The sequence below is a fragment of the Mytilus trossulus genome, chromosome 4 (assembly GCF_036588685.1).
Source record: "Mytilus trossulus isolate FHL-02 chromosome 4, PNRI_Mtr1.1.1.hap1, whole genome shotgun sequence".
Classification (NCBI taxonomy): domain Eukaryota; kingdom Metazoa; phylum Mollusca; class Bivalvia; order Mytilida; family Mytilidae; genus Mytilus; species Mytilus trossulus.
In genome coordinates this window covers 20,848,322-20,871,614 of record NC_086376.1, presented here as the reverse complement: position 1 = coordinate 20,871,614, position 23,293 = coordinate 20,848,322, and the positions used below count along the sequence as shown (strand labels likewise).

The 23,293-nt window shown below is 31.9% G+C and overlaps 1 protein-coding gene across 1 annotated transcript in view; it reads right to left on the bottom strand.

Annotated features, from left to right (window-relative positions):
• Nucleotides 1–23,293, bottom strand: part of LOC134714868 (dual oxidase 2-like) — a 45,145-nt gene that overhangs the window by 12,456 nt on the left and 9,396 nt on the right. Inside the window, exons 5-21 of the mRNA XM_063576517.1 lie at nt 22,497–22,731; nt 21,829–22,016; nt 18,317–18,410; nt 17,450–17,546; nt 16,947–17,061; nt 16,219–16,312; nt 15,593–15,765; nt 14,493–14,689; nt 13,308–13,453; nt 12,333–12,518; nt 11,290–11,400; nt 10,813–11,030; nt 9,619–9,804; nt 6,450–6,675; nt 4,930–5,023; nt 4,245–4,426; nt 3,374–3,470 (exon numbers count right to left, since the gene is read on the bottom strand). Coding sequence (XP_063432587.1) covers nt 3,374–3,470; nt 4,245–4,426; nt 4,930–5,023; nt 6,450–6,675; nt 9,619–9,804; nt 10,813–11,030; nt 11,290–11,400; nt 12,333–12,518; nt 13,308–13,453; nt 14,493–14,689; nt 15,593–15,765; nt 16,219–16,312; nt 16,947–17,061; nt 17,450–17,546; nt 18,317–18,410; nt 21,829–22,016; nt 22,497–22,731 — 2,639 coding nt within the window. The remainder of the gene's footprint in view (nt 1–3,373; nt 3,471–4,244; nt 4,427–4,929; nt 5,024–6,449; nt 6,676–9,618; nt 9,805–10,812; nt 11,031–11,289; nt 11,401–12,332; nt 12,519–13,307; nt 13,454–14,492; nt 14,690–15,592; nt 15,766–16,218; nt 16,313–16,946; nt 17,062–17,449; nt 17,547–18,316; nt 18,411–21,828; nt 22,017–22,496; nt 22,732–23,293) is intronic.

Sequence of the window (23,293 nt, the reverse complement as noted above, 5' to 3'; positions counted from 1 at the left end):
CATTTGAGTTTTTTTAGAAAGTCAAGATGGCGGCGTACTCCTTAGTTACAACATGCCGTTGTGCTTTTGATGGTACATATAGTAGCCATCAAAGTAATAATGTAAATTAATAATCGCGTTTGTTTGGATGAAGAATTATAAGGATTAAACACATTTTTTCTAGAGGTTACTGATGTGTAAACCGGGTCTCTAACTCACAAACTTGACATAAAAGTCCTTTGGACTTTTATTCAGTTTGTGAGTTAACCGCCCCGGTTTACACATCAATAACCTCTAGAAAAAATGTGTTTAATCCTATAATATTCATGCAATAACACTTTTATCATATAACAATATAATATTTGAAATTAAATATTGATTTAAATTAAGATTTTGTCGTTGATGACATCATGAATTTTGAAGATTTATTGCACTAGTGCAATATCAGAATTTATTGCACGTTAACTTTTGGTTACTTTCTGTGGGAAATATTATATTGCTATACAATAATATACTTTATCATGCATGCTAATGTTTTCAAAATTTCGATCAGGATTTCATACACAATTGGTCCATATGTGCATATCTTATACTTATCGATATTGTTTTAATCTAAATTTCTAAGATTTAAAATGATTAAATATGGATTAGGATATATTTTAAATCCTAATTCTATAGCCTGCTTTTGGGTTTAATGTTTATACTATATATATACAGTCGGAAACCAGGTTGAAATAGTACAAAAGATTCGAAGCTCTCTATTAGAGAAGGCGATAAATGTTTACTGTATTGTTTACTATAGTGACAATTTTTTTTAAAGTTAATAGAAACAAACAAAACTGCAATTTTCTTCTCAATTACGAGGTGTTTTATTTCAAAAACACCATTTGCATAAGTTTTCAATTTATCTAGTACATAGTTAAGCAGAACAATTAGATATCAAGTCGACGACATGGGTATCTTTCAAGTTGGATGACAAAAATGCATAACCTCCGATTTTTTGGAAAAAAATTACCACGGACGGAAAAGATATCAATCTATTAGTTCAGTAATTTTCGTGTCTGCCCTTCCATTATGTGACTGAAGAAAAAATTCCAAAAATAGGTAACAATTGTATCGAAAAGAGAAAATCGAGTGAACCTTTTTATGTTAGGGCGTGTTTGAGTTGGGTATTTTGTCTTGATATCGTTCAAAGTAAGAATATTTCATACATCGTCTCGCTTCAGATTCTCTCATTTTTATATATTAAAGCTACAGGTTGACTTTATAACACACAAACATAACAGTACTAAAAGATGAAATATAAGGGTCAAGTGAAATACCTATCTAATGAGTCACAAAAACAGGGAAGGTGTGTCCGAATAGCTATTTTTTACTGAAAGTACTTGACGACAGTCTTACAAGTTGGATGATGAAAATGCATATCTTCGAAAAATTCTAATTTTTTGTGTGTGATAACTTGGGTTTATAGTCTTCAACCACTAAAAAAATCTAGTCTGCCCTTCCACGAAATATTTAATTAGATTTTTATTAAATGTTTATGATTTTTCGAAAATTCTACCTGACAACCGATCAGACAATAGTTTTAAGTTGAATCAAAGCAGACAAGATCATTAACTGATGCTCATTAGCTAGTTGATACATTTGTCTTTTAAAATATAACTGACATATAAGGATCGCATTGGTGCAATGTGGATAAATTTATCGGTTTCCAAGAGCAAAATTGGTAGCGCGTCATCGCTACAATGGCTTCCATTTTTACGATTGTGAAAATGAACTGGCGTAATGGGGAGATAATTGTGACGAAGTAGGATCCTGACTGTATACATATTATGCATATGATAAATGAACCTTTCTCCAGATTACAGCTATATAAGGTTTCAAGAAATAATATTAATATACTAAAAATTCTAGAATACCCATTTTGTATATTAAGAGAAGATTACTAAAACAGGAACTGATACCTGATGAATTGGACAGTTAAATATAAAACGATAGGAATTTTTTATTTCAGAATCGAAAGAATTGTACAAAATTTCATTATTTGCCACCAAAATGAAAACCTAAATATGCCATTGGTTTCCTTTTCACTGTTAATGACATTGGTAACCAATCACAATATTTTAGTGTACATGTTTGAAAATATCATCAAGTTTGCCTTGATTCTGAAATAGCCAATTACTAAATCTAAATGATAATACATGGGAATATTTTATAATTTTGTAATTTTCTTATTGTGTAACAATTTCACAGAATCAATTTTCCTATCATATATATAGATTTCTCTGTACAAGTTTAAAATTTAAATCAAAAAGCAGACAAATTTATTTTATATACTTTTGCAATACATACTAGTAAATACATGTATATGCTATACATATCATAAATAAAATAATATTCAATTAAATAATGGCATACACCAAAGAGAATTTTCTTTACCTTCCAGCATTCCTGTGTAAATGTGAGTTAAGCAAAATTTGGTTGTTATTTGTTGCTGTTTGCCACATTTGTTTTTGGTTTATTTTATTTTTGCATTATCATGTTATTATTTTCTCTCTTTAAGCCATATGTAACAGCATTTTGTAGCTCACCTTGTGTATGGGTTTTCTTCATTGTTGAAGGCCTTAGCTCACTTTTTGTACTTTTTTTTTTTAATAATTGTTGAAAGCCTAACCGTGACCTCGAGTTTTTTTAAACATACTTCAGCCTTTGATCTCTGGTGGATAGTTATCTCATTGGCAAAATTAAATACCACATTTCATTATTTGTATATAAACAGGAAATACATAACTCTTTTCAAGGCACAAAACTCTTACAATTGATTCGTTTTTAATAATTCGACAATCATACTTATTTGTAGATCTAGGTTAGCTGATCATATTAGCTATTTAAGTTTTTATCCATCTATTATTGTTTTAAAGATGATATGCAAAAATGGAAAAAAAATGGTGAAAACTGTCATTGAAGGGCAATAACTCCAATAAGGAATTGTCAGATGTTTCGACAATGTGAAATTATTTCAGATCTTGTCTTGCTGATCATTTTTGCTACCTTAAGTTACTATCTATCTATAATAGTTTTCAATTTATTTGACAAAAGAAATTGGTAAAAATTGCAATTCAAGGGCAATAACTCCTGGAAGATGTTGTGCTCATGTGTGTGGCCCAGTTTGGTTAGATTTGTCTCAACTCTTTCAAGGTGAGAAGATTTTTGTTGAAAGTTGGCAGAGGAGAAGAATGGCCAAGTGTTGGGTAAAGCTCACTTAGCCATTTGGAAAATTAGAGCTACTTACTATTTATACTATTTTAATGCATGTAACTGCAGGATCTTCAAGACCTGAATTTGTCTTTCACATATAAATAAATTATGAGAAGATGGAGATAAATAAACTTACATGGTATTATACCCTCTAACTATAGTTGATCCTCTAGCTTTTAATGTCTGTCTTGCTCCAGATCTTGTTCCCTCTTCTTTTGTTGGCATACTTATTCCTATGGAAACATGTAGAAATAAGAATGACAAGTCTTTCATGTTAAATAAGGTGAGGGCACCTTTAAGACAAATTATGCAGAAAAGACCTACAGATTTTATAAGAGACACACATTCAGTTATTTGCATTGAAATATATCTTATGCTGTTTCAATTGTTCTATTGATTTGTATAAAATAAAGATAATTTGACTGAATCAAAAGCATTTTCAACAATATCACATGCAAAAGTTACAAAACTATTTTATATTTATTTCTATGTGATGTTTATAATTTCTGACATCATACACGCTAAGTAATGCATGTGGTTTTTAAATTTGATAGATGCTTTTTGTGCAATTTAGTTAAATATTTGTTTGTTTTGAGATTGTGACACAATGATGACTGCTGTTCCCATATTGTGACTATTTTACCTATTATGTCTGTATTGATCACAAATTGTTGTAAATATAATGGAATTTGATACAACTGTCATATAGGAAAGAGGTTTAGGGCTACAAAACCAGGTTCAATCCATTATTTTCTACATTTGAAAATGCCTGTACCCAGTCAGGAATATGACAGTTGTTGTCCTTTCGTTTGATGTGTTTTATCATTTGATTTTGCCATTTCATTAGGGACTTTCCGTTTTGAATTTTCCTCGGAGTTCAATATATTTGTGATTTAACTTTTTATGCATACATATACCTAGCATAGCTTGTTTTAAAAATGTAAATCTCTCGCACAGAATTTCGAGAAAAAAAGTTTTAATGAGAATTTCAGAGCAAACTTAATTACCATCAAGATTTAAAGTGGCTTTGTCTAGGGTATGAGCGTATTCTTTTGAGGCAAATATCTTCTTAAAGTTTTCTAATGTCATGTCACTTCCCTCCTGTACTCCTGCAGTCCTGTACATAGATGTTACCAATTGATCAAGCTGTCTCTGTTCCAATGAAGAATCAGACAGTTCTAATAGAGACCTATAATAGAGGTTAATATAATGAAAAGCATGATATCAATTATATATCGTAAATAAAATATAACATAAAGCAATATAAAACCTCCAAATGACACTCTTTTAAACCAATTCAAATCCTAAATCATCTTGATAGACCAAAATTTATATTCATCGAGGAACATATATTGTAACCTCATTTTGAAAACTGGATAATGGAAACTAAGGTTAAAGTTAAATTATGACATGTGGCAGGCAGATACATACTTCCAGCCAATAAACATATCAATTATAGTTACTGAGGAACAGACCTCATCCTGAAAATGAGCATGAAAACTCATACATGTCAAATATCTTACCTATTATGTCCAGTTACCAATCACATCTTGATAACCTTACTATCTAAGCCTAAAACTGGGGTCAAGGTCAAATGACAGTAATAAACACAGAACTGAAAATATGTGGTTTGAATGCTAACAATATAAACCAGACTAAAGAGGCAAGACAGTTTTATTTTTATTAACTTACTTAATCATCAAGGCAAACTGTTTCTGTGTCAACACGCCACGTTTAGATGTATCGTACATTCTAAACATCAACTCCACTTTACCTTCACCGTCATCTACAAATATCAAATATATCATATTAGACAAAATGTGGACAACATTTAATAACAGTAGTTTTGAACCAGATGCTCCGCAGGGCACATATTTATACGACCGCAGAGGTAGAACCATGAACAGTGGGGACAAGTATGGACACAACATTTAAGCTTGATACAGCTCTGAATTTGGATTGTGATTAAATAGTTGACACAACATAGGTTTCTGATACAGAATGAATGTGGTCTAAGAACTAAAACTTAAAATTTTTAAATTGGACATTTACCTTTTATGGTCCAATATCCAAAATCTAAATACATGGTTAGATTCAGCACATCATGAACCCCAAGAATTCAATTTTTTATGAAATCAAATAATGTTCAATTTTAAACCCTTTTGACCTCAATGTTTTATTCAGCATATTGAAGAACCCCATGTATTAAATTTTAGTTAAAATCAAACAAAGTTTAATTTTGGACCCCGATTTCGACCAACTTGAAAACTGGGCCCATAATCAAAAATCTAAGTGCATGTTTACATTCAGCATATCAAAGAACCCCAAAAATTTAATTTTTCTTAAAATCAAATTAGTTTAATTTTGGACCCTTTGGACCTTGATAAAGAGCAATTTGTAAACAGGATAAAAGATTAAGAATCTAAATACACGGTTAGATTTGGCATACATCAAAGAACCACAACAATTCATTTTTTTGTGAAATCAAACAAAAAAAAAGTTTAATTTTGGACCCTTTAGGCAACTAATTCTTTAACTGTTGGGACCAAAACTTAATCCCAACCTTCCTTTAGTGGTCATAAAGCTTGTGTTATAATTTCATAGTGCGAAAACCAAATGTCTTCAGACGACAACAAGGACGACGACCAATATACAACCAAAAAATTATCAATTTTTGCGGTCGTATAAAAATAAGATAGAAGTTATCACAAATATGCATACAGTGTAACCTGTGTAATCAGCCATACTTGGGGGCCAGAAAAATGTTAGATTAAGCAGGGTGTCGGAATACTTAGTTTTTTCTGCTAGGTAAGGCATATTTAAGGACCATAACAATGTGTTAAAGTAGGTTGTTCGAATACTCAGATGTTAGATTAGGAGGGTAAAACACAAATGCAAATTTTTCAAGAAATATTTTTCTTTGTGTTCACCTTGTCAGAAAATTAAAATGAGCATGAATAATATAATGGCCAAACAAACAATAAAAATTGTAAGGTATTTACATATCATGGTATTCATTTCATATAAATCAGTCATGTAGTTATTCAGTAATACTGTTTTGAAAAATATTAATTTTAGTTGAAATGTTAGGACATTTTTGACAGGGAACTCACTTTTGTCCAATGACTGTATTTTGAAATTGAATAACAAAAATGTAAAATGAAAAATAAATCAAAGCACACATAGAATGGAGAATAGGATTTTTTAACAACCTGAAGACAAAACAACAAAGAAATCCAAGAATTCTTTAAAGCTAATAAATCCAGTCTTGTCAGCATCCACCAATACGAACATATTACGAACAAACAGTGATGTTGGTTTGAGTTGAAGAGCTTCTGCAAATTCTGTTCTGGTCAGCTGAATATCTGCTATCTGCTTGGATGTTTCAATGTCAAGGACACCCAAATCCATAGCATCCATGTTGGTATGTTTGAAAGCCTAAAAATAAAGGATAATTCATGAAGAGACATCAATAATAAACTTTGAGTACGTCCCACATTTTGAATTATTTCAGAAACTGATACATTTTTATACAATAGGAAAGGGAGAAAAACACTCAGAAAATATATTCATTCCTTAATCACTTTTCTAGGGAAAGAAAATATTACAGCAAAATTAATAATATTGAATGACAAAAGGAAAGGCACTATGACATCACTGTATTTAATCATAAAAGGTTTCCTGAAATGCAATTGTTTAACCACTCAGACTTATTTTTATCCTCCTTTTAGAAAATAAAATGAATAAGTTTGAGATTTATTTCATTTATTTCATTTTGACAAGTATAGATTATACTTGAAACAAATTGCTTTCTCAAACTGTCAGTTTAAATATTCAAGAGTTGACATGAATATTAAGGTGTAAATGAGGAGACATGAAATAGAACTATATATTTTTGAACTAATTTGACAAAATATAACCAACTACAGGCTCTTAAAGAGCCGGTGTTGCTCACCTTGGTCTATGTGCATATTAAACAAAGGACATGACACAGATGGATTCATTACAAAATTGCCCTTTGGTGATGGTGATGTGTTTGAATTTCTTACTGTACTGTTAAAATTGACTATAAAGGGCAATAACTCCTTAAAAGGTCAACTGACAATTTTGGTCATGTTAACTTATTTGTAGATCTTACTTTGCTGAACATTATTGATGTTTACAGTTTATTTTTTATCTACAATAATATTCAAGATAATAACCAAAAACGGTAAAATTTCTTTAAAAATTACCAATTGGGGAATGCAGCAACCCAACAACCAGTTGTCCAATTCATCTGAAAATTCAAGGGCAGATAGATATAGACTTGATAAACAATTTACCCCCTGTCAGATTTCCTCTAAATGCTTTGGTTTCAGAGTTAGGCCAGACTTTTTTTATTATCTGTTTAACGAGAAAATTTGTAAAAAAATAGGGTCGAGGGGACGAAATAAAAAAAATAATAAAAGTGCAAAATTGGTCCAGTCGACACTAAAAATAAAAATAAAACCAATCTAAGTGACCTTTTTTTTTTTTTTTTTTTTAAGAATTTATCAAAATACAAGAACAATGGAAGAAAACAGACCTCTAGATTGTGAGCTGGGCTACTAAAATTTTGATAAAATTTAGTTCAAAATACAAACATCATTTAGGAATAATTTGGTCTGGGCTACCAGCTTGGGTTTCCTAAGTTTTATTCCGGTGTAGGGTGCAAACGTGTACTGTAGGACGGGGAGGACAGGGGTAAGGGAGACAGGGAGAAAGGGGAAAGGAGAAAGAGGGTGAGAGAAAGGAGAAAGGGGGTAGGAGAAAGGAGAGGAAGGCTGGGAGAAAGGAGAAAAAGTTGAAGAAAGGAGAAAAAATAAAATATCTCTCCTTTTAAAAAATGATCTTATATTTCAAGAAAAAATATCAAAAGGAGATGTTTTATTCTAATGGGAGGAAGGAGAACGGGGGTAGGAGAAAGGAGAAATGGGGTGGGAGAAGGGAGAAGGGTACCCCCCTGTCCTCCCCCTCCTGTAGGGTGCGAAAGTGAAAGGGGGTGAACGTGAATAAAAAAAGTGGTTTTTCAAATGATTTGGTCCCATCCATACACAAAATTCAAAAAGCATTATTGATTTTAATTGATATCTTTGATACTATTTTAATATGCATACTACGATACTACTTCAAAGGAAAAATATAAACCCAAACTCTTCCAAAACGTTGACCGGCATGTCAGGTTCAACATCTGCCTCCTTGGTTATAATGCGGCTGATGCCAACATCTTCCGGTAACTCATTGGACAACATGACCCCGATTGCCTCATCTCTATTACACTTAACAAATTTGAGTGAACACGAACTTCTCTCTAGTGATCGGACTTAAAGTTTAATGTAAAAAAACGGTCCCTTCCCGGAAGTCGCCGTTTTGTTTGACCATGTGACAAGAGATAAATTAATAATCGCAGACCCGAACTCGTAATTTTTTTTTTTTTGAGGATTTCGTTACAGTCGGCGGAAAAAAATAAAAATAAAAGTAGGAAGCACTACTTTTATTTTTATTCTGAAATCGGACAATGTGGAGTCGGCGGATCTCGTTAAACAGATAATAAAAAAAGTCTGGCCTTATAAGCCAAAATCTACATTTGACCCCTATGTTCCATTTTTAGCCATGGCGGCCATCTTGATTGGTTGGCTGGGTCACCACACACATTTTTTCAAATAGAAACCCCAATGATGATTGTGGCCAAGTTTGGTTAAATTTGACCCTGTAGTTTCAGAGAAGAAGATTTTTGTAAAAGATAACAAAATTGGTAAAAATTGACTATAAAGGGCAATAACTCCTTAAGGGGTCAACTGACAATTTTGGTCATGTTTACTTATTTGTAGATCTTACTTTGCTGAACATTATTGCTGCTTACAGTTTATCCCTATCTATAATAGTATTCAAGATAATAACCAAAAACGCCAGATTTTCTTTAAAATTACCAATTCAGGGGTACGACCCAACAACAGGTTGTCCGATTCATCTGAAAATTTTAGAGCAGATAGATCTTCACCTAATAAACAATTCAACCCTGTCAGTTTTGCTCTAAATGCTTTGGTTTCAGAGTTATAAGCCAAAATCTACATTTTACCCCTATGTTCTATTTGCAGCTATTGCAGCCATCTTTGTTGGCCGGGTCAGCAGACACAATTTTTAAACTAGATAACCCAATGATGATTGAGGCCAAGTTTGGTTAAATTTGGAACAGTAGTATCAGAGGACAAGATTTTTGTAAAAGTTATGATGCCGGACGCTGGACGCCAAGTGATGAGAAAAGCTCACTTGGCCCTTTGGGCCAGGTGAGCTAAAAATAAAATGTATATTATTATCTCCTGAAACTTATGGATATGCTTTTAAAACCAATTGTTTTCATACCTGTAGACAAATTATTCTGAAGAATTTATCAAGTAATTTTTGTCTTTGTTCCTTCGTAGTGGCATTTTTCTTGATGACTTCCTCTTTGAAGTTAATTTTCTGCAGTGATAATCCAATGCCCCGGAGGAAAGGTTCCAGCTTCTGTATAAACTCCTGTCTGTCCATAGCATCACTAAACTTCAGCACCTATAAATAGAACAAATTCAATCAAATATTTAGAATGCGATGATGAACTTAAGGTCAAATATTTAGAATGTTATTATGAGCATAAGGTCAAATATTTAGAATGTTATGATGTATTCAAGTTAAATATTGAGATGCTACAATGAACTTAAGATCAAATATTGAGAATGCTATGATTAACTTAAGAACAAATATTTAGAATGCTAGAATGAACTTAAGATCAAATCTTTAGAATGCTAGAATGAACTTAAGGTCAAATATTTAAGGTCAAATATTTAGAATGCTAGTATGAACTTAAGGTCAAATATTTAGAATGTTATGATGAACTTAAGGTGTTGTCTTTATAAGTTTCATAACATTTAGTTAAGGTAAAGTAAAGTTAAAGTTTCATTTCATTTAGTTAAGGTAAATTAAAGTTAGTTTCATAACATTTAGTTAAGGTAAAGTAAAATTAAAGTTTCATAACATTTAGTTAAGTTAAAGTAAAGTTAAAGTTTCATAACATTTAGTTAAGGTAAAGTAAAGTTAAAGTTTCATTTCATTTAGTTAAGGTAAAGTAAAGTTAAAGTTTCATTTCATTTAGTTAAGGTAAAGTAAAGTTAAAGTTTCATAACATTTAGTTAAGGTAAAGTAAAGTTAAAGTTTCATAACATTTAGTTAAGGTAAAGTAAAGTTAAAGTTTCATAACATTTAGTTAAGGTAAAGTAAAGTTAAAGTTTCATTTCATTTAGTTAAGGTAAAGTAAAGTTGAAGTTTCATAACATTTAGTTAAGGTAAAGTAAAGTTAAAGTTTCATAACATTTAGTTAAGGTAAAGTAAAGTTAAAGTTTCATAACATTTAGTTAAGGTAAAGTAAAGTTAGAGTGTGGAAACAACAAATTCATAAATTTATTTTCATTTATAAAGGGACATAACTTTAGAACATTGAAAATATGAAAATAATTCACAAACAAAGATTCCTAATAGTCTGATACTTTTGGTGGCTCCTGAAATTTATTTGATATGACTTACCAAATCAATTTCCCCCTCAGTTCTGACTGACATGACAGTTCCTGTATCTTCTGATACCCAAATATGCAGTTTGTCTATTTGTTTGCTTCCATGACTCCTAAGATCTATCATCCTTAGAGGTTTCCCACGACGATCACTGACATGAATTTTCTTTCTATTTTCATCAAATTTGATCTTGACGTGTCTTTCCCCATCATTTGGTCCCACCCATTCTATTGCTGTGAAAAGAAATATTAAAGATTTAGCTATTATTTGGTTTGTTCCAACTATTCTATTGTTAAATGATAGAATTCTTCTGTAGCATTTGAATTGACTTTTTACACATTGTGACTTGGATGGAGAGTTGTCTCATACCACATATATTTATTTATATCCTGTGATTCAGTTTATAAGTACCTAGATGTTTATTTTTAATTAATGAAGTAAACTTTTTCTATGACTTTTTTTTTGTAACCATACTTTTAAAATATTACAAACCTAGATATGTGTGTGGTTCCTTGGTCTTTTCTCTCTTGACAATTCTTTGTCTTGCTTTAGCTAATTTCTTTTCTCTGTATTTAGCCATACATATCATCAGTCCTATAGTAGCTATAAAATACATAACATTTTTTATTTCATGGAAATTAAAAGGCAAATTTTAAAATAATTTATCTACACTAAAAATTTAACTCATTATTCATTATATTAAATCACAAGCTTAAATTGATGAAAAAATCTATTTGAAATTGGCATTGATTAAAAAATGAATTGACTGGCAAGAATCATTCGTCATGCAATTATCTAATCAATCAAGATTGGAAAAAAATATCCCCCCCCTTTTTCCACATACTTTTTGAAACGCCCCTTGGAGCAATAATCCAATAATTCAATCACAGCCTTTCCTTAGTAGTATGGAACCTTGTAGTACAACTTCAACACAAGTTATTGTCTGGAAACTAGAAGAATGCTTGTTTTTGGCCCTTTTTCCAACATGTTTTGGGCAATTAACCCCACACTCAATCCCAGCCTTCCCTTTGTGATATGGAAACTTGTGGTAAAATGTCAGAGAGATTCATACACTTGCACTCAAGTTATTGTCTGGAAACTAGAAAAATGTTTGTTTTTGGTCCCTTTTTGGCCCTTTATTCCTAATCTGTTGGCCCCATAACCCTTAAAATGAATCCCTGCCTTCTACTTGTGGTATTAAACATTGTAGTACAATTTCCGGGCAATCAAAATACTTATATACAAGTTTTTATCCTGAAATTAAAAAAATGCTTGATTTTGGGCCCTTATTCCTGCACGGTTGGGACACACATCCCCAAAATGATCCCAACCTTCGTTGTGTGTGGTATTTGACCTTCTTAAGAAATTTCATAGAGATCCATTCACTTAAACTAAAGTTATTGTCCTGATACCAATGTGTCTTCGCCAATGTGTCTTCTGACGACGACACAGATGAACACCCAGACAACAACAACATCATACCATTATAATTATGATCCAAATATTTTTTGCGGTAGATAAAAATCAATTCTTACCTGGAATAAACAGAGCTACAGCTAGGAATGTCAAAGGAAACGACACTTCACTGCCAGAAAAATAGTCATATGTCTGCCATGGTACACAGTTCTCAATGATGGTACGGTTATTCCCACTGTTTGGGGGAACAGATACTGCAGTATTTATATTTAACTGAGCAGGTTGAGGACATGGATCATTGGCTCCTACAATAAATGTTTTTTCAGTTCTTATTGTGCTTATTAAGTGGGCTTTTGGAAAATATTTTGCTGTGCTTATTCAGTAGGCTTTGGGGTATCACAATAGCAATGGCTAAAACAGTTTACCCAATCACAGTTTGAATTCTTCTTCCACAAGCTGATCAACTTGCAAAATATTTCAACAAATAACTCAAGTGAAATGTTGTTAGTATGAAGGGATTGCTGTGTAATAAAAAGTACCTGTAATACACAGCACAGCAAGATATTCAATTGCTAAATAAAGGAGTGGTAGTTACAGAACTATTGTTGTAGAGTAAATTCACAAATTATTGTGTGCATTTATTATTCAGATTTGAACAGTCCCAAACAAAATTTTGTAAAAGCAATTTTGTTCACAATTTAAGCCAAAACAATCAATTTTATATGTAGGAAGAAATCTGTAGAAGTCAAGGTAGTGGTAATATAGAATATTAGTGTCAGTTTAAAATCTTAGAAATTCTGAGGATATACAAAGATGCCAACCCCCTTTTAACACAATCAGAAACAATCCATGGATATAAATGTTGAAAATATTCCCCACAGCCCTATATTTTGACCTTTGAATTAAATAGTAGTGCCTTTGAACTTTCCATTCTACCATATAATTTTTTTCAAACTTCATAGTAAAAGTGGTACAGTTAAGGAGTTCCTATGGAAAATTGCATTGTAGATATTTACAGAAAGCAACCTATATCCCTTATTTTTTTGTAGCAATATGATTACATGAAAAAAATAATCTTAACCACATTACAGTACCATTGTGTATAAAGACATCCTGCTGAACCTCTCTGTTTTGACCATTGACACCTGGCTGACCTTGAACCTTGACATTGGTGACTTTAGCAATAACTTCACCTAGTGTTGTGGAATTTATCACATTCAATTCAGCATCACTAAACAAACTGAAAACAAAATGGAAACACTATATTAACATAATTTTCTTTATATATTTTAGAGTTAAGTATGACAGCTATTTTTACTGAACTACTGTAGTACACATTTTTGTTAAGGAGCAAGCTGAAGCCCACCTCTGGGTGTGGGATTATCTTGATGTGTCAATTAAGATTAATTGGTGGCCTTCATTTAATTTTTACTTCGTCCAGTGTTCTAACTAATATGAACTTTTAAAAAATTAGAATCATGAGTATTTCATACAGAAAAGATTCTATATCTGTGTTGCTAAAGCCAATGTAACTCAGTGCTAAGCTATCAAGTATGTTTTGAAAATTGCAACTAAGCCCCAAAAAAACCTAGTGATCATCTGTTGATTGGACCTTATTCTGTAAATAACAAATACTGAAAAGTAAAAAAAAAATGTTCCATCTGTTATAATATCATAGAACATTTCTTCCATTTCTTTTAAGTAATATCATGGAGAAACTTTTATTTCATGACAACTTATCCTTTTTCCCAGTATACTCATACCATAAAGTGAAAACTTACCAATTTTCACCATTCTGATCCATTCTCATACCGTTATGTGAAAGCTTGCTCATTACCCTATTCTTATACATGTACCATGATATAAATAAAATATAAAAAAACTAACCCATTTTCCCTATTCTTGTACCAAAATGTGAAGATTACCTATTTTCCCTATTCTCGTACCAAAATGTGAAGATTACCCATTTTCCCTATTCTCATACCAAAATGTGAAAACTTATCCATTTTACCTATTCGCATACCAAAATGTGAAGATTACCATTTATCTCTATTCTCATACCAAAATGTCAAAACTTATCCATTTTACCTATTCTCATACTAAAATGTGAAGATTACCATTTATCTCTATTCTCATACCAAAATGTGAAAACTTACCAATTTTACCTTTTATTATACCAAAATGTGAAATTTTTATACATATGTTCCCTATTCTAATACCAAAATGTGAAAACTCTATACATATGTTCCCTATTCTCGTACCAAAATGTGAAAACTTACCCATTATCCCTATTCTCATACCAAAATCTATCACCATCCCTGATTCTACGGAACTGATCTAGAGTTATTTCTGTAAACAATGGTCCTGGTCCATCTAATGTGGTTTCAATCAATCCCCCAACAAATAAATCAACATCGTCTGGTGCTGAGGCATTGAGATTAGCATTTAAATATACTGCTTTTAATTGTTGTATAGCCTACAAAATATATTAAAGATGTGACATGTTAAGGGTATCTATGTACGGTAACCTGTTTTCCAGAAATTATATAGCCATTTGCCTACATAATTTCTAAACCTTCTGAAAAAGATTTTTCATCAAACAGATTCAACTGATTGTATATTTTTTATGTTGAAATACAAAATGAAAGTAAGGGTGACAAATCATACTAAGCATGACTCCTTCAGGGGCGGGAATTTCTGTGACTTTCTGTCTGCATTGAAATCCCATTGACAGCTTGTCTGCACTTTGGTCGGGTTGTTCTCTCTTTGACACATTCCCCATTTCCATTCTCAATTTTATTTTAACCCAAAATATGAATATAGAATACTTTTAGAAAGAAAAACTTTATAAAAGCTTAGTTTGGACATTTTTATAGCAATTCAAAAAATAAAAGTTCCTTCAGCATGGAAATGACTATAATATACCTATACAAACTGATGGACTAATTTGGTCACAACATCATTAAAGTGGAGTTAAAGTTTTATAGGATTGTAAGTATGTTTTATTTTATCACCTTGCACTTTCACATTTTGGCTGAACAATTTGTTCAATATTCTGACCAGTTGATCAATTTGGTTTAATAAAACAATTGCAATTTGGTCAAAATTTTGAATGAGTTGCAATTGCTGGATAGCAACACTAACTGTCAAGTCACTGTAAAGAAAATAGATCATTTTAATCTGCAAATTGGAGACCGCATGAACTTCATTTGATTTAACAAACAAATTGGCACAAAATTGACCTACTCGTTATTAAAGATTTCATAAAATTATGTTGGGTTTTTTCCTATGCACTAAGTTTCCTAGAAACAGATAATCACAAAAATATATAAATTTTTATAGAACAATTTAACAAATAAATATGGTAATTGTATCTTACTTTTTCGTTTGTTTCAATAGAGCCATTATGCATTGCTTCAAAGCTTTCTATCCTGGGCAGACCAAATGCCTCTCTTACTGACTGATAATCAGGCAACCCATGGTCTCGTGCTCTCTGAATATTTATTGCACCTAGATCACGTCTGGAGAATTCTAATGGTCCAAATACATCACCTTAAAAATAATATTGAATTGTTGTTTAAAAAAGTTGACCCCTTTAAAATTTCATAATTTTTAACCATTAATCTTCATGATCATCAAATTTGTACAAAACGAATTCTTCACGGACAGAAAAGTACTTGAAATTTAGCACAGTAAATGTAAAGTGTCTATATATTAAATTTGATCATTTTAAACTTACATTTTCATTCTAGTATTCCGTGTCAATGTAAGGATCTTTTATATATGCAATAGACATCAAATAACAAAAATAGCATCAGGATAGAAATGTATTTACACAATTCTAATCACAGACAATTCATCTTTTGATTTTATAATTTAAGATGCTTCTGGAAAGCCTCATTTTTTATATCCTGGGATGTGTGAATCTCTGTTCAAAACAAATGTAATATATGTGTTCCTATAAAAACACTCTGCATATAAGAGACAACTATCACTGATATATACCTGCCAAATCAGCTACCATTATATTATCCTCCCGTTCTGCTAAGGTTGAGGCCATCCCTCTAAACAAAGCATCAACATCTTCTGTTACAGATTCCTGTTAAAATAATAAAATTATCTGTTAAACACCAGCTTTAAATATAGAATTGCTTGATTCCAAAGTTCAAGAGCTCTAGCTTGTAGTTCCCGAGACAAAAAGTACCAAAATTTTATGAATTGGTAGACAGAAACAAGAATGTGTCCATAGTACACGGATGCCCCACTCGCACTAGCTATCATTTTCTATGTTCAGTTGACCCTGCAATTGGGATCAAAACTGTAATTTGGTATTGAAATTAGAAAGATCATATCATAAGAAGCATGTTTACTAAGTTTTAAAGTTGATTGGAGTTCAACTTCTTCAAAAACTACCTTGATCAAAAACTTTAACCTGAAGCAGGACAGACAGACAAATGGACCCACAGACCAGAAAACATAATGCCCCTCTTCTATCGTAGGTGGGGCATAAAAACATGGACAAAAGGATGAATTGACATAAATTGGTTTACCCCACTCCTTTCAGAGCAATTAAATAGTAAAATTTATTTAGGAGTTCTGCAGCCCTTTTCTCCATACATAAACTTTCATAAGGGCCACATCAATGCAATATGAAAACTGACCAAATTAAATGTGTTGGGAGAGAGTTTAACAACAGTAAATCCTTTGTTTGTATAACTTTTTAACTTCGTTACCTGAGAGTTCCAATAGGCATTGCACAATCTTAAAGCATGAACCTCTTCTGGTTGACCAGCTATGTTAACCTTACTTGGAATCCATGGACATCGATTCCCATTACTGGGAGCAGCTCTATAAAATAACAAAAGTATCAATTAAACAGAGAGCACCTCTTTAACAAAATGTACCTCTTTATTATTTAACAAAGTGTACCGCTTTACCATTTAAGAAAGCATATCTTTTTATTTTGTAAAGCAAACCTCTTTAACATCTATATTGAAGTGACCACATAGATCCAGCATGGCTGAATCAAAATCAGAATTGTTTAATTGGCAGAATAGCTCAGTTACACGATAATACTATCATCGAATTCAAATTCATGCTAACTACAGTATTTTTAAATCACATCAACCTGTTTTTAATTTGAATATTTTTTTAAAAGATTACCCTTCAACGACATACAGCAATCAATTCTTGGAATTACTTTTCAAAGTTTGGTGTTTATATAAAGTATGCTTACCTTCTCCACAAACCAGGTGTCACCAGTGTATGTCCAAACCTCATAGCTGATGTCTGGAACTCATGTGTTATACCAGGGTGAACTGTTGGGTCATAACCTACAACACAAAATTTAATCATAACTTACTTAATATATCTAGTTATACAATGCATGACCACTGATAAAAAAAAATAGCCTAAAACACAAAATTACTTATAATATTTTTAACATCTTTGTTCAGCATTTTAAAATCAAATTTAATATTAAGAAATAATTCATGCAAGCTATAGACTTCATGGAAATAGGTTGACTTTCATGTTCAATTTTTTTCATGAGCAATTTACACATAGTTTACCAAAATAAGGTTAACTTCCAAATTTTACTTATGGTTCAAAGTATTTTGTCCTGAAACCCAATTGTTTAATGTCCAGATAGCATTAATCATACAACAAGCCAAATTTCACTTTGTTACAACACAGCGATAAAAGCCATGACTTATAAATGGTGACACCAGGGGTTTCATTTTGACAGGTATTTTCCCTGTTTGTAGATGGTACTTTTCAATATCTTTATATAAAATTCCTATATTTAGGCTGTTCTTGTCAATAGCATAGGAGGATAAAATACCAAGTAACGCCTCTTAAAGAATGTTTTTGTCATTGATTTGTGTTAATTACCATGTGACTGTACAGCTCCTTAGAGTAATTTTTACTTTTATATGGCGCTTTATAAATTTTCATTATTATCATTATTATTAATGGCCTGTTACACTCAGTACATTCAAAAATGTACTCAAAGAGGGATGATAAGGGATATCTGTATTAGACAAATAAAACACTGGAAGTATTTCAATATGTTCTTGTAGCGCAAATGAAAATTATTACAAACCTCTATATGGTATTCTTCCTCTAATGTCGAAAAACGTCGAATTATCAGCTTCGATTTTCAACCATCTTGGAAGCCAATCATAAAACACAATTTTCTACAAAAAACAGTAAAATTTCATATTTTCTATAAAAACAGTATAAATTCATATACTCAAGATACTTTTTTTCTTATGGTATTTGAGTGATGACATCTGAACATGCACTGAAATGGGGGTTTTACTGGCATGCAGGGGTCGAAATTAGCGCTAGTCCGGTAGTCCGGGACTAGTAAAATTTGCGTCAGACCAGTAGATTTTGTCAGCTGGTGGTCCAGCTGAACAGTAGAAATTTGTCGATAAAAAATCACTGATTGCATCGCAATCTCCGTTTGTTTTCAAAAAATTACCTGTGAAATTAATTACACGTTACTGGGGTGTATTACAATTGATCAAGTTAATTAATATCTCGGGTGAGCGTCCTTCACAACAATATAAAATGTGGAAATTATTGGAATGAGTTTAATATTATGAAACCGCCGGACAAAAAATTAAGATAATTTAATCCTGTCCCTTCCTGCTCATTCTGCTGATGCAGAAAGGGGATTTTCTGAGATGAAACTTGTAAAGAATGATTGGCGATCAAAATTGCGTCCAACTGTTTTATCAGATCTTTTATTCATTATGTTTCACACTGAAAATATAGCATCATTTGATCCAGTCCCGGCTATTCAAATGTGAAATATTTCTGGACAGCGCTCCAGACAATCTAGTCAGGCACCCTATGGTCGTCGTGAGGATTGCGATGACGTGGAAGACAATGTTGAAATTTTTTCTGTCCTTGATCCTGATTTTGATAAAAAAAAAATCATTGAGATTACCGTAGCCTTAATCAAAATCAGAATTGAGACTATTCCTTTGTTACTGTCTAACTTATGTAAAAGAAAGCATCAAAATTAAACATCTGTCATTTATATTAGTGTTTGTCAAATTAATGTCATTTTTGCAGGACCAGTAGATTTGGAGCCGGACCAGTAGAGTTTTCAGTCCACTGGTCCGGCTGCCCAGTACACAAAAAAGCTTAAATTTGACCCCTGCTGGCATGTATAAAATACTGACAGGAAGAACAATGGCAATAGGATTTAATTTTCTGAATTTGGAGGTTTGGTCTTCCAACAAACTATTGGGATCTCTACTTGCAGATTTGTTTTTGTATTCCTTTGAAGCAGAATTTATCCAAGGGCTTGTACAGAAAGGAGAAAAGAAATTAGCCCAGTCTTTTAATTTCACCTTTCGGTACTACTCCTTGGTTTTGATTGTTATTGTCTTACACCACTTTTAAGCACCACTTTTGGGCTATTTCATGACGGCCAGTTTTTATTATTGGAAGAAGCCAGAGTGCTTGGTGAAAACCACTACCCCTTATAGGAAAACTGACAATCTTAGTCAATAAAATTGGAGATGAGTGCAGGTGCAAGAGGGTGGTTGGAACTCTCAACCTCGTGTTGATTGATTAGTGATCACAGTAGTAACTACTTAGACCACTCAGTCACTGTGGCCCCATGGCAGAAGGAAGGCTAAGTTGTCCTTTTAAATCAAAAATATCAAAATAACTCATTGTTATATCAAGCAGTATTTTTTTCTTTCAAAGTGCAAAAAATTTTCCTGTTAGCTTTCAATAATTTTTAAACTCGAAAAAGAGTAAAATTGTCAATGAAAGAGAAACTCCTTATAGGGGTTGACTGATAGTTCGGGGATGGACTGTTAATTTATTTGTAGTTATTGCCTATGTATATCTATGTTTTCACATTTTTCTTGATTTCTTTAAAATGTATCATTAAAGGGAAATTACTCCTGCAAGGAAAACTAACTATATCCATCTTGACTTAATTAGAGATCTTGTGTTTCTAATTCTTTTTTATTTACAGTTTCTGAATGTACATTTTAATGCCTTCAGCACTATAGTTCTGTATTATTTTTCTAATAATGTTAGCAGTTAAAAAGTATCTCTTATCATCTTTGCCAAAAATGAATCATAATATTAAAATGTCAAGCAAGAGCAAGAACTCTTTTAAGAAGTTGACAAAAGATTTTGACCCTATTGCTTTAATTTTAAAAGATCTTGTTTAACTATGTTTTTAAATTTGAAGATTTCAAAATAATATACAGAAGTAAAAAAATCACCACGAAATCACCAGGGGCAAAACCAAGGCTTCCAAAACGGTCATATATGCCGGTCATTTGTATAATGTCCGGTAAAAGACCGGCTGGGCAAAGCATGAAACGGTCATCTACTTTTTAGCTTCAAAGGCTTTTTCGGTCATTTTAACATATAAATTCACGATCTTTTTGACCTAACATTTTGCCTTTAACAGCCATACATTTCCGGTCATAAAAGTGACATGATGATTAATTACTATCAAAACAACCCTTACTTCAATACTTTCTAATTTTAATCAAGGCTAATTAGTTGTTGGACAGCTATAAACTACCTGTTCAGGTGACAGGTAAACTATTTTCAGTACCGGACATCGTATAAATTAATCGGTCCATTCCCAATTATTTTCGTACATTTCAGCAGCTTGCATCTAATTGATTTAAAATATATAATAAATACATTTATAAACATGATTTGATAAATCATTTAAAAAGGTTTTAAATGAAAAATCGTCAGCACTACGTTGTATGAACAAGAACACGTGTGCGCATGTGCACAGGTGGGAAATTCAATTATGCATCCTACATTTCTTCAAAAATGCTAAAAGTATCATTGATACCTGTATCTAACGTTCATTTCAAGTATTTTGTTGAAGAAATAACGTGGAAAGAGCTTCTTCGCTCAGTAGTTCTATGTAAACGTACACGGATTTTACGTATCCGTTTATGGTCCATGTTTTACCATTGTCAAGTCAACATCCGGTTTTGAAAAATGTGACTTTAAAAACGAAAATAAAGTTCTAGACAACTTCATTTTGCACAAATAAAGAGTCTAATGCAGATATGAGCACGCTGATGTGCACACTTTAAATGATGCAATGCCAATTTTAACAGTTTATGTCAGAACATCAAATTCATATCAAAGTAAAGTTTAATATCGATTTTAATCTAATGTCAATCATGGCCATCTGATTACCATAATTGCCTTTTGTGACTTTGTCTTAGGAATTAAAATTCGGATCAAATATAAAATGTCCGGCTGGCTCAGAAAAATTTTGGAAGCCCTGGGCCGCAAAACCTACTATAACAAAACGAACAAATTTGTTCAAAAAGATACCCATCTAGGTAAATACCATGTAACAAAACTGTAAACTAATTTTTATGAGCAATTTATTTTGTGACTTTCACAAGTTGAAAAATAACGTGAATATAAATGGTAAAAAATATGCAAAACTTGTATTTTTTCTTATTCATCTACACTTGTCAATTTAAAAGACGCCAAAAGGCTAGCATAGGTAAAAGTAAACGCAAAATAAAGTATTCATACAAAATAACTAAAGTTGCTTTACTGTAAACAGAACAGTAATCAAAATGTCTATACCTGATAAATACCAACAACCATCTTCCTAGCTTGATTAAATATTCTCTCATCAAATTTAAATAAATCTTCCTCCGATGTCCACCCTTTGCTGGTGGCAGTCTCGTTGGCATAGTAGTTGTGTAATCTGAACCAAAGTACTCCAAATGACAGCAAAAAGGGGTTTTCAAAACCTCTGGGATTACCAAGTCCTGAAAGATTATAAATAGATCCTCTGTCAGTTATAATATACCTGATCAAGATGAGTTACTTACATATATTATGGTAAAAGGGTGTCTTATTTCATCTGCAGGAACAACTAAAAGCTTGTTGTTTGCTAAAAATTTCATGGCAAATATTTAATACATTTTCATTACTTTAAATTCATTTATTTTTGTTGAAACCTATTTTCGTGGATTAAAAAAAAAAAGTATTTTCATGGATATTTGATTGCATGGTTTTTCCCAAAGTCTACATACAAACCTTCTTACTTGAATACTTGCAATGCATGTTTACCTATACCACCAAATGAATGAATATTGCTATTCCAAAATTAAAATGATTCCACAGTACTCCTACCTTTAAATACTTAACCCAAAATCTTTAAAAAAAAATCTAAATTTGCAGTACAAAAAAAGACAATGAGAAGTCCTTCTACATTGTTCATGAAAACCGGTCTAAATGACACTTACTCCAAAATCTATTAACCCCTCTGAGTCTGGTTTCTCTTGTTGTTTCTCTAGGATTGGGTGGATTAGCATATGGTAGTCTGATGTTATTTCTATCAGGTAGACTCATGCTTATAGGATGTGGTTTATCATCTAATGCTTTCAGACGTCCTCCACGGAATTCCCGTATGGCATCTGTCCATGCTTTTGCTGGTCCATACATTAGCTGACCGTCAATAAATGGTGTTATTTCAGATATCTGTAAACATCATTATCAAGTTAGTTTCATATAAAAATATGTCACTTCAAAAAATGACTTGCAAACTGGTACATAAAAAACTTTGAACATTATTATGTCTATTTGAATTTGAAGTTATCTTTTTTCCAGTAGGACATTGCTTAAAATAAGATTGAGACAGTGGTTCTCATTTCCAAAATCCAACTTTTTTTCACACTTTTTACCTATTTTTCCTTGATTCTTATGTTCCCCCTTATGTATCCTACATTCCATAAGTGCATAATCCTCCTGAGAATTGGAAAAATTTAACTGACATTTGGTAATCAGAAACAAATCAAAGCCAATTATTGCTTGAATGAACTTTATACTGTTGATAAAATATTGAAGTATACATCAACTTTTTAAAAGCAGTTAAATCTTCACCATCAGAAAATATTTCTTTTAAATGGGCATAACTGAAGGAGATGTCCATTATTATACTTATTACATCAGATTTCAATGAGTATGTAGCTAAAGGTAATATCTTTGGTTAGCTTGATTGCTAGCTGAACCATGAAGTCATTGTTAGGTCAGGTAAACTATC